General features: G+C 41.3%; 1 protein-coding gene across 1 annotated transcript in view; it reads left to right on the forward strand.

The window, feature by feature from the left end:
* Positions 1–14,204, forward strand: part of LOC140463353 (macoilin-like) — a 133,165-nt gene that overhangs the window by 98,209 nt on the left and 20,752 nt on the right. The window contains exons 7-8 of the mRNA XM_072557189.1: positions 13,261–13,419; positions 13,545–13,727. Of these exons, the coding sequence (XP_072413290.1) occupies positions 13,261–13,419; positions 13,545–13,727 (342 nt within the window). The remainder of the gene's footprint in view (positions 1–13,260; positions 13,420–13,544; positions 13,728–14,204) is intronic.

A 14,204-nucleotide genomic window follows, 5' to 3' on the forward strand; every position in this document is an offset into this window, starting at 1 on the left:
TACAAAGGCTGCCTTGCTGATCTTTGTGGGGCCCTATTCTCTCCCTAGTTACCCTTCTGTCCTTTGGATTCTCCTTAACTCTATTTGCCAAAGCTATCTCATGTCCCCTTTTTGCCCTCCTGATTTCTCTCTTAAGTATACTTTTATTGCTTTTATACTCTTCTAAGGATTTACTCGATCTAACCTGTCTGTACCTGACATATGCTTCCTTCTTTTTCTTAACCAAACCTTCAATTACTTTAGTCATCCAGCATTCCCTATACCTACCAACCTTTCCTTTTACTCTAACAGGAATATATTGTCTCTGGACTCTCGTTATCTCATTTCTGAAGGCTTCCCATTATCCAGCCGTCCCTTTACCTGCTAACATCTGTGCCCAATCATCTTTTGACAGTTCTTGCCTAACACTGTCAAAATTGTCCTTCCTCCAATTTAGAACTTCAACTTTTAGATCTGGTCTATCCTTTTCCATCGCTATTTTAATAGAGTTATGGTCGCTGCCCCAAAGTGGTCCCGCACTGACACCTCAGTCACCTGCCCTCCAGTAGGTACATCGACATACTGAATCAGAAAACTTTCTTGTACACATTTAACAAATCCCTCTTCATCTTAACCCTTAACATTATGGCTGTCCCAGTGTATGTTTGGAAAGTTAAAATCCCCTCCCATAACCACCCTATTATTCTTACAGATAACTGAAATCTCCTTACAAAATTGTTTCTCAATTTCCCTCTGACTATTAGGGGGTCTATAATACAATCCCAATAGGGTGATAATCCCTTTCTTATTTCTCAGTTTCACCCAAATACCGTCCCTGGATGTATTTCCAGGAATATCCTCCCTCAGTACAGCTGTAATGCTATCCCTTATCAAAAACACCATTCCCCTCCTCTCTAGCCTCCCTTACTGTCCTTCCTGTAACATTTGAATCCTGAAACATTGAGCTGCTAGGCCAGTCCATCCCTGAGCCACATTTCTGTAATTGCTATGATATCCCAATCCCATGTTCCTAACCATGCCCTTGGAACCCGATGGACTTTTCATTACATTAGAGCCAGTCTCAATACCAGAAACTTGGCTGTTCATGCTATGTCCCCCTGAGTGACCCATCACCCCCTACATTTTCCGAAACAGCATACTTGTTTGAAATGGAGATAGCCACAGAAGACTCCTGTTCTACCTGCCGACCTCTCTTCCCTTTCCTGGGGTTAACCCATCTATGTGACTGTATCTGAGACTTTCCCCACTCTTCCTATAACTGCCATCCGTCACATCCCCTTGCTCTTGTAAATTCCTCATTTTCTCTAACTGCCTCTCCAACCAATCAATTCAATCTGATATGATTCACAACTAATGGCATTTATTGCAGATATAATCCTCAGTAACCCGTAAGCTTTCCCTAAACTCCCACATCCGACAAGAAGAGCATATTACTCTACTAAGGGCCATTTTAGTTTCTTTCAATCTACAGACCCAGAAAATAGCATTGTCTTATTCCTCTACAAAACACTGCTCCAAGTTAAATTAATATTTATGGCTTATATTTTAAGGTTAATCAAGAGACATAGCTCAATAAAACATATAATCAAGAAAGAACCCACTCTACTCACTACTGCAGACTTATTTTAAGGCCGTACTTAAAATCCACTTATCTGCTTCTGTGCTGTGACCTTTCCCAAACAGGTTCCTCCAATATCAGTTGTGAATTTCACTGTTTTTTAATTTTTAATTTATCGCACTCCAGTGTCCGACGATACATGAATTCAACAGCAAAGGCAGTAACTGCTAACTCTGTCAGTTAGCAATGTGGGTTTCTTTCTTTCTCTCTCTCCTGCACTGACCTCACCATGTGCTTCCTTTGTCTGTTCTTCTCCCTTTTAAAACTGCTGTTGTTTTGATTTTTTTTCTCCAAAGTTCCAAAACAATGCAACAGCATATAAAACAGTAATTGTTGCACCTGAAATTTGAGGAAATCACCTCCAACACCTAAAACACCTCAAAAAAGGAGCGGCTGTTACAGCCAGAAATTTTTCCTGTCCTCCGTCTTGGATTACCCAGAATTCATATTAGCCAGATTCCTTCAGAATTGAAACTTTGGGTTATCCAAGATGTTCGAGATCAAACCAGAAAGCAAAAAGGGCTTTCCCTTTGGTTGGCAGCAGCAGCATTTGGGAAATTGATTGACCTTTTCCAGAGGCTGCAAACAGTCAGAGTTTCGCAGAACATGAATTATTTTCATTAATACATTTTTAGTCAAACCTCACATGATTGCTATATCAATGTAAACAAAACATTTACATGATATGGGACAAGTGAAGTTTCCGTTCATATGTTACAAATAAAAGAAAATTAGATTTGTAATCAATTCGTAGCTTTCACACAGGATCTCTTTTGTTCTCTCATCAGACACATTCAATGAAATTTGCACTGAAGTAATTTATAGAGTCAGTAACAGATAAAGCTGTTCATTCGCTGAGGCAAGCAGTGACTTCTGGAAACCATTAAATCCAGTAAATTACTTCAAAATGGACTACAGGGATTCAGCAAAGATTTATGTAAATCATGTGTAACAATCCAACACTGATGACATTACTGAGGAGCTGACCAAGAACACCAAAGTAGTAGATTTCAGAGCTCCTACAATGAAGTCACCTCAATTTAATTTTGAGTTCAGAACAAGTCTAGTATAAATCCAATCTTTCAGAAGACGTCTGAAATTGATTGTCAAAAAAAGTACAACACGACTCAGTGCAATCAAGTAAGATTACAAGTAGCAGGTGTGGTCCTCCTAAAATATAAAGTGGGTCATCATTATTATTTTTATCTTCTTTCAAGCTATCATTTATAAATAACAATGCAACAATAAAAGTCAGACTAATGCAAACACAGCCTTCTTTGCACATTGAACTTGGCCCAAATAACTATTTGGTAACATTAATTGGCTATTATATAATGCAGAGCTGTTTGTAACTTAGCAACATGCTACAGCAATAACTCATGTCTAACTAGAGCTGCATCAAGGATATTATTTATGGTTTCATTCTGTCACAACCTCTGATTCTGTGCATACCAGTCGAATGCCGATCAGAGGTTGGATGTCTGGGCAAAACAATTAGGGGTAACATAGGTCAGAAATCTAAAGTGCTGTGGAGCTTTCTAATTTGTTTCAGAAAGTGTATTTTACAAGAAAGACTATTGTAGAGATGGAAAATTATAGATGTAAAAACTTCTGTGGGTGACTAATAGAATGTAACATCTAAAAATGTCAAAGAAACTAGACTGTCATCCACAGCAAGTTCATTAAGATCCAATCTCCTGGAAATTCGACCATAAAAAACTGCACGGTTTACTGCAAAAACATTTTCTTACACGACCTTAACTTCAACTAAAAGCATCAACTGACCAAAAACTATAGGCCTGCCATAAAAAATAGGCTGAAACATTTTATTTCTTCATTTCTACCTAAACTATTATAATTGTAAAGGATAATGTATGAGAGTTGGATGAGCAAGATGTAATGTCTTCAAATCTCCACAGTAAGTGTGGGTTAATAAATGACCCATGCTTTAAAAGAAAACTCACAAAAAGGCTTGCTGTTACCATTATTTCAATGGAGAGAATTGCTCTGAGGGTAAGAAATCGCTCACATACAGAATAAATTGATCATGGATAATATGAGAAAACATGAAAAGAACAGTGACCAAACTCTCAGAATGAAGCAACACCTTCAGTGCCTAGAAGAACTGTGTTATGTTCTGTGCAGAATGAACGTGTGTTAGCTATCCTTGATTAATCAGCTCAGAACCCGTGTATTCAATGTTCATGGGATACATGAAGTGCTGACCACCCATGAAGTGGGAAAAATGGACCGATGCTGACTGTGGAGGTATCCTGAAGAAGGGCTCATGCCCGAAACGTCGATTCTCCTGCTCCTTGGATGCTGCCTGACCTGCTGCGCTTTTCCAGCAACACATTTTCAGCTCTGATCTCCAGCATCTGCAGTCCTCACTTTCTCCTCTGAGGAGGTATCCATCTATACTCCAACAACTGGCTCTGTCTAGCAAGGGCTAAGGATGTCTCTGAGGATGACATGAGCAGTAATGGGAGCACAATGTAGGAGACCCTGAATGAAGTGGACACCAAGTTAGATAAATCACTAATTTCCTCACTGTGGTGTATTGTGGATTACAGACACAGATATTAACAGAAAAGAAATGTCAGCTTCTCACATGGCAGTGAGGGTAACAGTGGATGACAGTTGAGGTTGCAGGCAGTAGATTAACTTGCTGTGACAATATGATTACCCACGTTGGATGTACATTTTTCTGTGCCTGAACATGCTTGCTGCATTCACAATCATGTGGTTAGTCCTGCAGGTCTCAAAGTTCATCTGCTCAACCTTTACTGGCTCAGAATATGCTTTGTTAACATTGGTCCTTGCACAGGCTTCATTGTGATGCCCAATCCTTTCATGGTGAAAGGGAACACCCAGTACAGCAGAGGATTCCCCTCTGTGTCATCTGCTCCATCTTCCTGCTCATTTTCTTCCTCTGATGATGTCAGACCTTCTCTCTGACTCCTCAAGAGTCACTCCTCTTTGGTGGACCATAGTGCACAGTGTACAGCAGACCACAATCAGGTGAGAAACTCTGACAATATGAGTGCTGCAGGGTTACAGTTGAGTGATGGTTTGCCAGATGGTTTGGCTGATTTGGGGTCCTAGTCAGTATGTAGCTGTCATACGTCCTTTTGTTGTATGCTATATAGTGGCTGGGGAGGCAGCATTTCAGAAACTAGTTCTTGTCCTCTGAAATTCATCCGCTAAGCTGTAGGTGATTGAAGGAGTGGGGAAGGGTTGATGGAGGAGATGAGGTTGTGGTGTATAGATCCTGGTAGCTTCCAGGAAAGTTACCGCATGATATGCAGGAACATTTTGTTATTGTTGAGTACCAGTTACATATTTATTGACTTGTAGGCCTGCTTGTTTGTAAAGGGTCGAAAAATGTGGCACTGGAAAAGCACAGCAGGACAGGCAGCATCTGAGGAGCAGGGGAGATGACGTTTTGGGCATAAGTCCTTTGTCAGGAATATGTTTGAAACATCAATTCTCCTGCTCCTCGGATGCTGCTTGACCTGCTGTTTTTTCTAGTGCCACACTTTTTGACTCTGGTCTCCAGCATCTGCAGTCCTTACTTTCTCCTTGCTTCTTTATAAACCTCTCCTATTAATAGGTTCCCTGACGGCTACTTATTAATAGGAGTAGTCGATGGTGCCCTCATTAGTGTGAACCCAGTAATCGCAGAAAATCCAAGTGTTGTCTCAATCTGGGACATCCCATTTGTGGGGACTCAAATGAAGCAGACTACAAAATACCACAGGAGGTCTGCAGTTGGGCCCTGAAATGACACAGAGGTGAAGTAAACCAAGGCGAGAGTTACCTTGCCTGCTGCCGGAAGGGTTGGGCTGTGTGTGGAGGGAGGTGTAATCTCCATTGTCAAGGGCCCAGATATCAATCACCAATACTCTGGGAGCTGCAGTCTCCCAGACTCATCACCTTTTGACATTTCCAGGTAGCTTTGCCTATTGCAGTACATCCAATAACTTAGATTCGTAGAGTCAAAGAGATGTACAGCATGGAAACAGACCCTTCGGTCCAACCCGTCCATGCCAACCAGATATCCCAACCCAATCTAGTCCCACCTGCCAGCACCTGGCCCATATCCCTCCAAACCCTTCCTATTCATATACCCATCCAAATGCCTCTTAAGTGTTGCAATTGTACCAGCCTCCACCATGTCCTCTGGCAGCTCATTTCATACACGTACTACCCTCTGTGTGAAAAAGTTGCCCCTTAGGTCTCTTTTATATCTTTCCCCTCTCACCCTAAACCTATGCCCTCGAGTTCTGGACTCCCGACTCCAGGGAAAAGACTTTGTCTATTTGTCCTATCCATGCCCCTTATAATTTTGTAAACTTCTATAAGGTCACCCCTCAGCCTCCGACACTCCAGGGAAAACAGCCCCAGCCTGTTCAGCGTCTCCCTGTAGCTTAGATCCTCCAACCCTGGCAACAGCCTTGTAAATCTTTTCTGAACCCTTTCAAGTTTCACAACATCTTTCCGATAGGAAGGAGACCAGAATTACACGCAATATTCCAACAGTGGCTTAACCAATGTCCTGTACAGCCGCAACATGACCTCCCAACTCCTGTACTCAATACTCTGACCAATAAAGGAAAGCATACCAAACGCCTTCTTCACTGTCCTATCTACCTGCGACTCCACTTTCAAAGAGCTATGAACCTGCACTCCAAGGTCTCTTTGTTGAGCAACACTCCCTAGGACCTTAACATTAAGTGTATAAGTCCTGCTAAGATTTGCTTTCCCAAAATGCAGCACCTCGCATTTATCTGAATTAAACTCCATCTGCCACTTCTCAGCCCATTGGCCCATCTGGTCCAGATCCTGTTGTAATCTGAGGTAACCCTCTTTGCTGTCCACTACACTTCCAATTTTGGTGTCATCTGCAAACTAACTAACTGTACTTCTTATGCTCGCATCCAAATCATTTATGTAAAGTAGAAGGCCCAGCACCGATCCCTGTGGCACTCCACTGGTCACAGGCCTCCAGTTTGAAAAACAACCCTCCACCACCACCCTCTGTCTTTCACTTTTGAACCAGTTCTGTATCGAAAAGGTTAGTTCTCTCTGTATTCCATGAGATCTAACCTTCCTAATCAGTCTCCCATGGGGAACCTTGTCAAACGCCTTACTGAAGTCCATATAGATCACATCTACTGCTCTGCCCTCATCAATCTTCTTTGTTACTTCTTCAAAAAACTCAATCAAGCTTGTGAGACATGATTTCCCACGCACAAAGCCATGTTGACTATCCCGAATCAGTCCTTGCCTTTCCAAATACATGTACATCCTGTCCCTCAGGATTCCCTCCAACAACTTGCCCACCACTGAGGTCAGGCTCACTGGTCTATAGTTCCCTGGCTTATCTTTACCGCCCTACTTAAACAGTGGTACCACGTTTGCCAACCTCCAGTCTTTCGGCACCTCACCTGTGACTATAGATGATACAAATATCTCAGCACGAGGCCCAGCAATCACTTCTCTAGCTCACCACAGAGTTCTCAGGTATACCTGATCAGGGCCTGGGGATTTATCCACTTTTAACTGTTTCAAGACATTCAGCACTTCCTCCTCTGAAATCTGGACATTTTGCAGGATGTCACCATCTATTTCCCTACAGTCTATATCTTCCATATCCTTTTCCACAGTAAATACTGATGCAAAATATTCATTTAGTATCTCTCCCATTTTCTGTGGCTCCACACAAAGGCCGCCTTGCTGATCTTTGAGGGGCCCTATTCTCTCCCTAGTTACCCTTTAGTCCTTAATATATTTGTAAAAACCCTTTGGATTCTCCTTAATTCTATTTGCCAAAGATGTCCCCGTTTTGCCCTCCTGATTTCCCTCTTAAGTATACTCCTACTTTCTTTGTACTCTTCTAAGGATTCACTCGATCCATCCTGTCTATACCTGACATATGCTTCCTTCTTTTTCTTTACCAAACCTTCAATTTCTTTAGTCATCTAGCATTCCTTATCCTACCAGCCTTACCTTTAACCCTGATAGGAATATACTTTCTCTGGATTCTTGTTATCATTTTTCAGAAGGCTTTCCATTTTCCAGAAGGCTTTCCATTTTCCAGCCGTCCCTTTACCTGTGAACATCTGCCTCCAATCAGCTTTCGAAAGTTCTTGCCTAATACCGTCAAAATAAGCCTTTCTCCAATTTAGAACTTCAACTTTTAGATCTGATCTATCCTTTTCCATCACTATTTTAAAACAAATAGAATTATGGTCACTGGCCCCAAAGTGCTCCCCCACTGACACCTCAGTCACCTGCCCTGCTTTATTTCCCAAGAGTAGGTCAGGTTTTGCACCTTCTCTAGTAGGCACATCCACATACTGAATCAGAAAATTGTCTTGTACACACTTAACAAATTCCTCTCCATCTAAACCTTTAACACTGTGGCAGTCCTAGTCTATGTTTGGAAAGTTAAAATCCCCTACCATAACTACCCTATTATTCAATAGACAATAGACAATAGACAATAGACAATAGATGCAGGAGTAGGCCATTCTGCCCTTCGAGCCTGCACTGCCATTCAATATGATCATGGCTGATCATTCCCAATCAGTATCCTGTTCCAGCCTTATCTCCATACCCCTTGACTCCACTATCTTTAAGAGCTCTATCCAATTCTTTCTTAAATGAATCCAGAGACTGGGCCTCCACTGCCCTCTGGGGCAGAGCATTCCACACAGCCACCACTCTCTGGGTGAAGTAGTTTCTCCTCATCTCTGTCCTTAATGGTCTACCCCGTATTTTTAAGTTGTGTCCTCTGGTTCGGCACTCCCCCATCAACGGAAATATGTTCCCTCCTGCCAGAGTGTCCAGTCCTTTCATAATCCTATACGTTTCAATCAGATCCCCTCTCAGTCTTCTAAACTCAAGGGTATACAAGCCCAGTCGCTTCAGTCTTTCCGTGTAAGGCAATCCTGCCATTCCAGGAATTGACCTCGTGAACCTACGCTGCACTCCCTCAATAGCCAGAATGTCTTTCCTCAAATTTGGAGACCAGAACTGTACACAGTACTCCAGGTGTGGTCTCACCAGGGCCCTGTACAGCTGCAGAAGCACCTCTTTGCTTCTATATTCAATCCCTCTTGTTATTCTTACTGATAGCTGAGATCTCTTTGCAAGTTTGTTTCTCAATTTCCCTCTGACTATTGGTGGGTCTATAATACAATCCCAATAAGGTGATCATCCCTTTCTTATTTCTCAGTTCCACCCAAATAACTTTCCTGGATGTATTTCTGGGAATATCTTCCTTCAGCACAGCTGTAATGCTATCCCTTATCAAGAATGCCACTCCCCCTCCTCTCTTGCCTCCCTTTCTATCCTTCCTGTAGCATTTGTATCCTGGAACATTAAGCTGCCAGTCCTGTCCATCCCCGTGGCATGTTTCAATAATTGCTATTATATCCCAGTCCCATGTTCCTAACCATGCCCTGAGTTCATCTGCCTTCCCTGTTAGGCCCCTTGCATTGAAATAAATGCAGTTTAATTTATTAGTCCTACCTTGTCCCTGCCTGCCCTGACTGTTTGACTCACTTCTGTTCTCAGCTGTAACCGTCTCAGATCGATCTCTTTCGTCACTATCATTCTGGGTCCCACCCCCTCACCTTACTAGTTTAAATCCTCCCGAGCAACTCTAGCAAAATTTCCCTGCCAGTATATCAGTCCCCTTCCAATTTAGGTGCAATCCATCCTTCTTGTACAGGTCACTTCTACCCTAAAAGAGATTCCAATGATCCAAAAATGTGAATCCTTCTCCCATACACCAGGTCCTCAGCCATGTATTTATTTGCTCTATCCTCCTACTCCTGCCCTCACTAGCTCGTAGCACTGGGAGTAATCCAGATATTACTACCCTTGAGGACCTCCTTTTTAAATTTTTGCCTAACTCTCTGTAATCTCCCTTCAGAATCTCAACCTTTTCTCTTCCTATATTGTTGGTTCCAATGTGGACAATGATCTCTTGCTGGCCCCTCTCCCCCTTGAGAACATTCTGCACCCTCTCTGAGGCACCGTTGATCATGGCAGGGAAACAACACACCATTCTGGTTTTTCATTGCTGGCCATAGAAACGTCTGTCTGTACCTCTGACTACACAATCCCCTGACACAATTGATCTCTTGGAAGCTGACGTACCCCTCATTGCATTAGACCCACTCTCAATACCAGAAACTTGGCTGTTCATGCCACGTTCCCCTTAGAATCCATCACCCCCTACATTTTCCAAAACAGCATACTTATTTGAAATGGTATATCCACAAAAGACTCCTGCCCTAGGTGCTGACCTCTCTCACCCTTCCTGGGGTTAACCCATCTGTATCTGAGACTTTCCCCCCTTCCTATAACTGCCATCCATCACATACTATTGCTGTTGCAAATTTCTCATCGTTTCTATCTGTCTCTCCAACCGATCCACTCGATCTGATAAGATTCGTATCCAACAGCATTTATGGCAGATATAATCTGCAGGAACCTTTAAACTCTCTTTAAACTTCCACATCTGACAAGAAGTACATATCTCTGCAAAGGCCATTTTTGCTCCTTCACAATCTACAGACCCAGAAAAAAATACCGTCTTATTCCTCTACAAACACTGCCACAGGTTAAATTAATAGCTATGGCTTATATTTTAAGTTTAATCAAGAGATTAATTTCCAAAAAGATATAATCAAGAAAGAATCCACTGTACTCACTACTGCAGCCTTTCTCTTGGACAGACTTAATACAACAATTAACTTATCTGATTCTGTGCTGTGAACTTCGCCCAACAGTTCCTCCCAATGTCCAGTGGTACACGTATTCAGACAGCAACGGCAGTATCTCTCTCTCTCTCTCTCATGTATTCAGACAGCAACGGCGGTATCTCTCTCTCTCTCTCTCTCTCTCTTTCTTTCTTTCTCTCTCTCTCTCTCTCTCTCCTGCACTGTCCTCACCATGTGCTTCCTTTGTCTGCTTTTCTCCCTTTTAACGCCGCTGTTGTTTTGATCTATTTTTTCCAAGGTTCCAAAACAATGCAACAGGATATAAAACAGTTATTGCTGCTCCTGGAATTCAAGGAATTCACCTCCAACACCTAAAATACCTCAAAAAAAAGAGCAGCTCTTACAGTGAGACATTTTTCCCGTCCTCCATCTTGGATTACCCAGAATCCCTTAAATAGCTTCAGAGTTAATGTTTTGCATCCGGTGACCCTTCCTCAGAACTGAGGAATGGTCTCTGGACCTGAAACGTTAACTTTGATTTCTCTGCACTGATGCTGCCAGACCTGCTGAGCTTTTCCAGCAATTTTTGGTTTTTTTTTCCGATTTACCACATCTGCAGTTCTTTTGGTTTTTACCTTAAACAGTTTGTTTACTCCTTCATGGATCTGGCTTTGGGGCTGTGCACTCCTGATACCTGGACCCTTCTTTGCTGACCATGCTGCTGCTGCAAAGCCTCAATAGCTTTTATGTTTGATGATATATGTTCCATTTGTAAATGCAATCTTCCTGTTGGTCAGGTGATGTCACCTAATGTCAGTTCAATGCCCTAATGCCCAGATAATGTAAATTGGATTTAGCGTCTGCGAGAAGTTATCTCGCCTCAACCTTGCCTCACCACTCTTCCTTGATGAGCTCCTACAACCTTGCAGCAAAGGCAAAGAGATATTTTAGCTAATTCAGATCAGGAGATATCAGTTACTTGGAGTTTCTGCTGTTTAGGCTTTATCTGTTGGCTATTTTGATATGTTTATGGAGTCATGATAAAAGTAGCTTTGTTATCAGAAAATAATTTTCAATTGCTGTTTCATTTTTTCACTTTTTCATATGCGACAAAGCTTATGTGGGTTTCATTGCTTCTGTACAGAAAGCACAGCATGGCGTGACAATCCCAGAGATTGGTTTGGATGGTTTTACTGTTGATGGCAGGGAGGACATGTGAGGTTAGGCTTTGTTGGAGGGTTTGAAAAGTCATGGGTGGTTGAAATGGGGAGGCATGAATACACCCTATTGAATAGTTTCCAATGATTATTTTCAATGGTTCCCTCATTCAGACTCTGGTCACAACATCGCTGAGTGGTTGTGAACCAGGACTACTTGAAATGTTGACCTCACTCCATGAGTATTAAAAGGAGCTAGGAGATGCCTATCCTTACAATGGAATGAGCATGAAGGATTGGGACATGGACCAGTCTACACATTGATTCCACCTTAATGAAAAATGGAACCAATTGGGAATGGAATCATGAATCTTGGAATTGTGTCCTGATGCAAAAATTAAAGGGAGCCAGAGTCTCTCTACTTTGTGAAAATCCAGTCCAAAGAGATTAAAAATATTTCTTTCATATAAAGCCATGGTCTCACATGAAGTAACACATATTGGTATGAAAAGAATGAAATTACATAAAAATATTACTTTTCATATTCTCAGGATTTCCCAACAGAGTTCATTAAGTTTTTTTTGCAACATAGTCACTACTGTATTCTAGAAAAACATTGGCAGCCAATTTGCAGCAAATACAAACAGCAATGGAATAAATGATCAGATATTTTGTTTTAGGTGTTTTATTAAAGAACCAACTCCTGGTTAGAATACAGGAGAGAATATTAACCACTTCAGAGAGTGCAATGGGTATTTTATATTCCATTTGAGAGAGTGGACAGGGTTTTAGTTTAATATCTCACCCAAAAGACAGCTCCTGTGATACTGCAGTGATCCCTCACAGCTACAATGAATTGTTGGTTAGACTTTATACTTAAACCCTTCAGCCTGAAATGAATGCTATTTTGCAATTGATGGATGATAAACTAATTCTCATAGCTAGTGAAGAAGGTAATGATTTCTGAAAAAAAAACTGTTAATGTCATTTTAAAACAGCAGTATTATAGGGCAGTTTCTTCAACATTGTAAAAGACAAAACTGCTAATATAAGAGAATGATGTGAGTGAGTAAAATGCTCTATGTTCCAAAGGCAGATACACAATTGTTACCATTTCTGATGACCATGGCTTCAGATACAGTTGTAGATAGAACTGCTGTATGAAATGCAGCTTAATATAACCCTGATGTAAAATATCTTTAATCGCAGCACCAGCATGCCAGTTGAACTTCAAAATGTACAATGCGATCAGGTATATATAATTTTACTACATTCCATGAAAATGTATGCTTGTGAGTTTGTGATGGTGGACAGTGTGTGGGAGAGGATATGCTTAATTTTCTATTTTTTTGTCATTTTTTGCATATTGAAGAATATATAAGCATTCTCCTTCAGAAGCATCTTGTAAACTTGTGGCTCCTCCCACCTTGAAGGGCAAGAGCAGCATATACATGGGAACACCATTACCTGCAAGTTACCCTCCAATACACTATGTTGCACCTCTTCATTATTTCAGGGTCAAAAACCTTGAACTTCTTTTCTAACAGCACTGTGGAAGTTTCTACTTCACAACAACTGCAATGGTTCAAGAAGATGACACTTTGCTAATTTCTTGAGCATCTGGGAAAGGGCAATAAATGCTGGCAAAGAGAGTAATGCCCACATTCCACGAGCAAACTCTTAAAATACGTAAGTTAACCTTTACACAAAATGATAAAAGTTAACTGCATATACTTCTTTCTCCTAGATTGGAACATGATATAAAGAAGCTAAAGACAGACCTACAAACCTCTAGGCAATCTGAACAGGAGCTCCGATGTCAGATTAATCTACTGACCAACAGCAAACAAAAAATACGATCAGAACTTGTTCAGCTTCGACAAGAAAATGAACTTTTGCAGACCAGGTAGGAATGGTGTTGATCCACAATGCACGTTGGCAATAATTAAGTCAGCAGTTTTTCGCAGATTAAGCAGATAACTAGCCATCCTGTAATATTGGTGTAACAGTTGTGTTTCACTTTACTTTAAGAATGCATTGTGCTTTGCAAGCAAAACAGAAAGACAAACAGAATATCATCTACTTAGAGAAAAAGCTTAGAACAGAACTGGATGGTCGAGCTCTGCTGGAGAAGCAGCTGATGGACACAAAGAAGAGAAAAACAGATGAAACTACAGTTATTGCACGGGCAGTCTCATTCAATGCATCCATGAGGTATTCTGCATAACACCTATAAAGTACCAGTTAGTTTTGGAATAACAATCAAAGCCATGGTCAGCTGCTTTCTTTCATGACCTATGACTTCGGATTAGTAGAAGTATGTAGTTCAAACTCATGCTTGGTTGAACCTGATAAAGTTTATCATTAATTTATACATACATACTTGAATCAAACTGACAGCGACATTGAGATTTATTCCATTTGCCTAGATCGTCATGCCTCAATAAATTTAGCACAAACACAAACAGACGTTTAACATTATAAATTGAAGGTTGACTTTAAGTGTAGGCCAATTTCTGTGAATGAGTAGAGCCATGAGTTAGAAACTCAATGCCTTTCCAGGAAAGAAGGATATTTTAACTTGTGAGGCTCATTCAAATTTCACCATTCAGCTTGCCACTCACTTCAGCTTGGTAATTGGGATAAGGAGTGGTGGAAAATTTCCTGGTTTAAGAGACCAACTGCTGTGAG

Source organism: Chiloscyllium punctatum, chromosome 3, assembly GCF_047496795.1.
Source record: "Chiloscyllium punctatum isolate Juve2018m chromosome 3, sChiPun1.3, whole genome shotgun sequence".
NCBI lineage: Eukaryota > Metazoa > Chordata > Chondrichthyes > Orectolobiformes > Hemiscylliidae > Chiloscyllium > Chiloscyllium punctatum.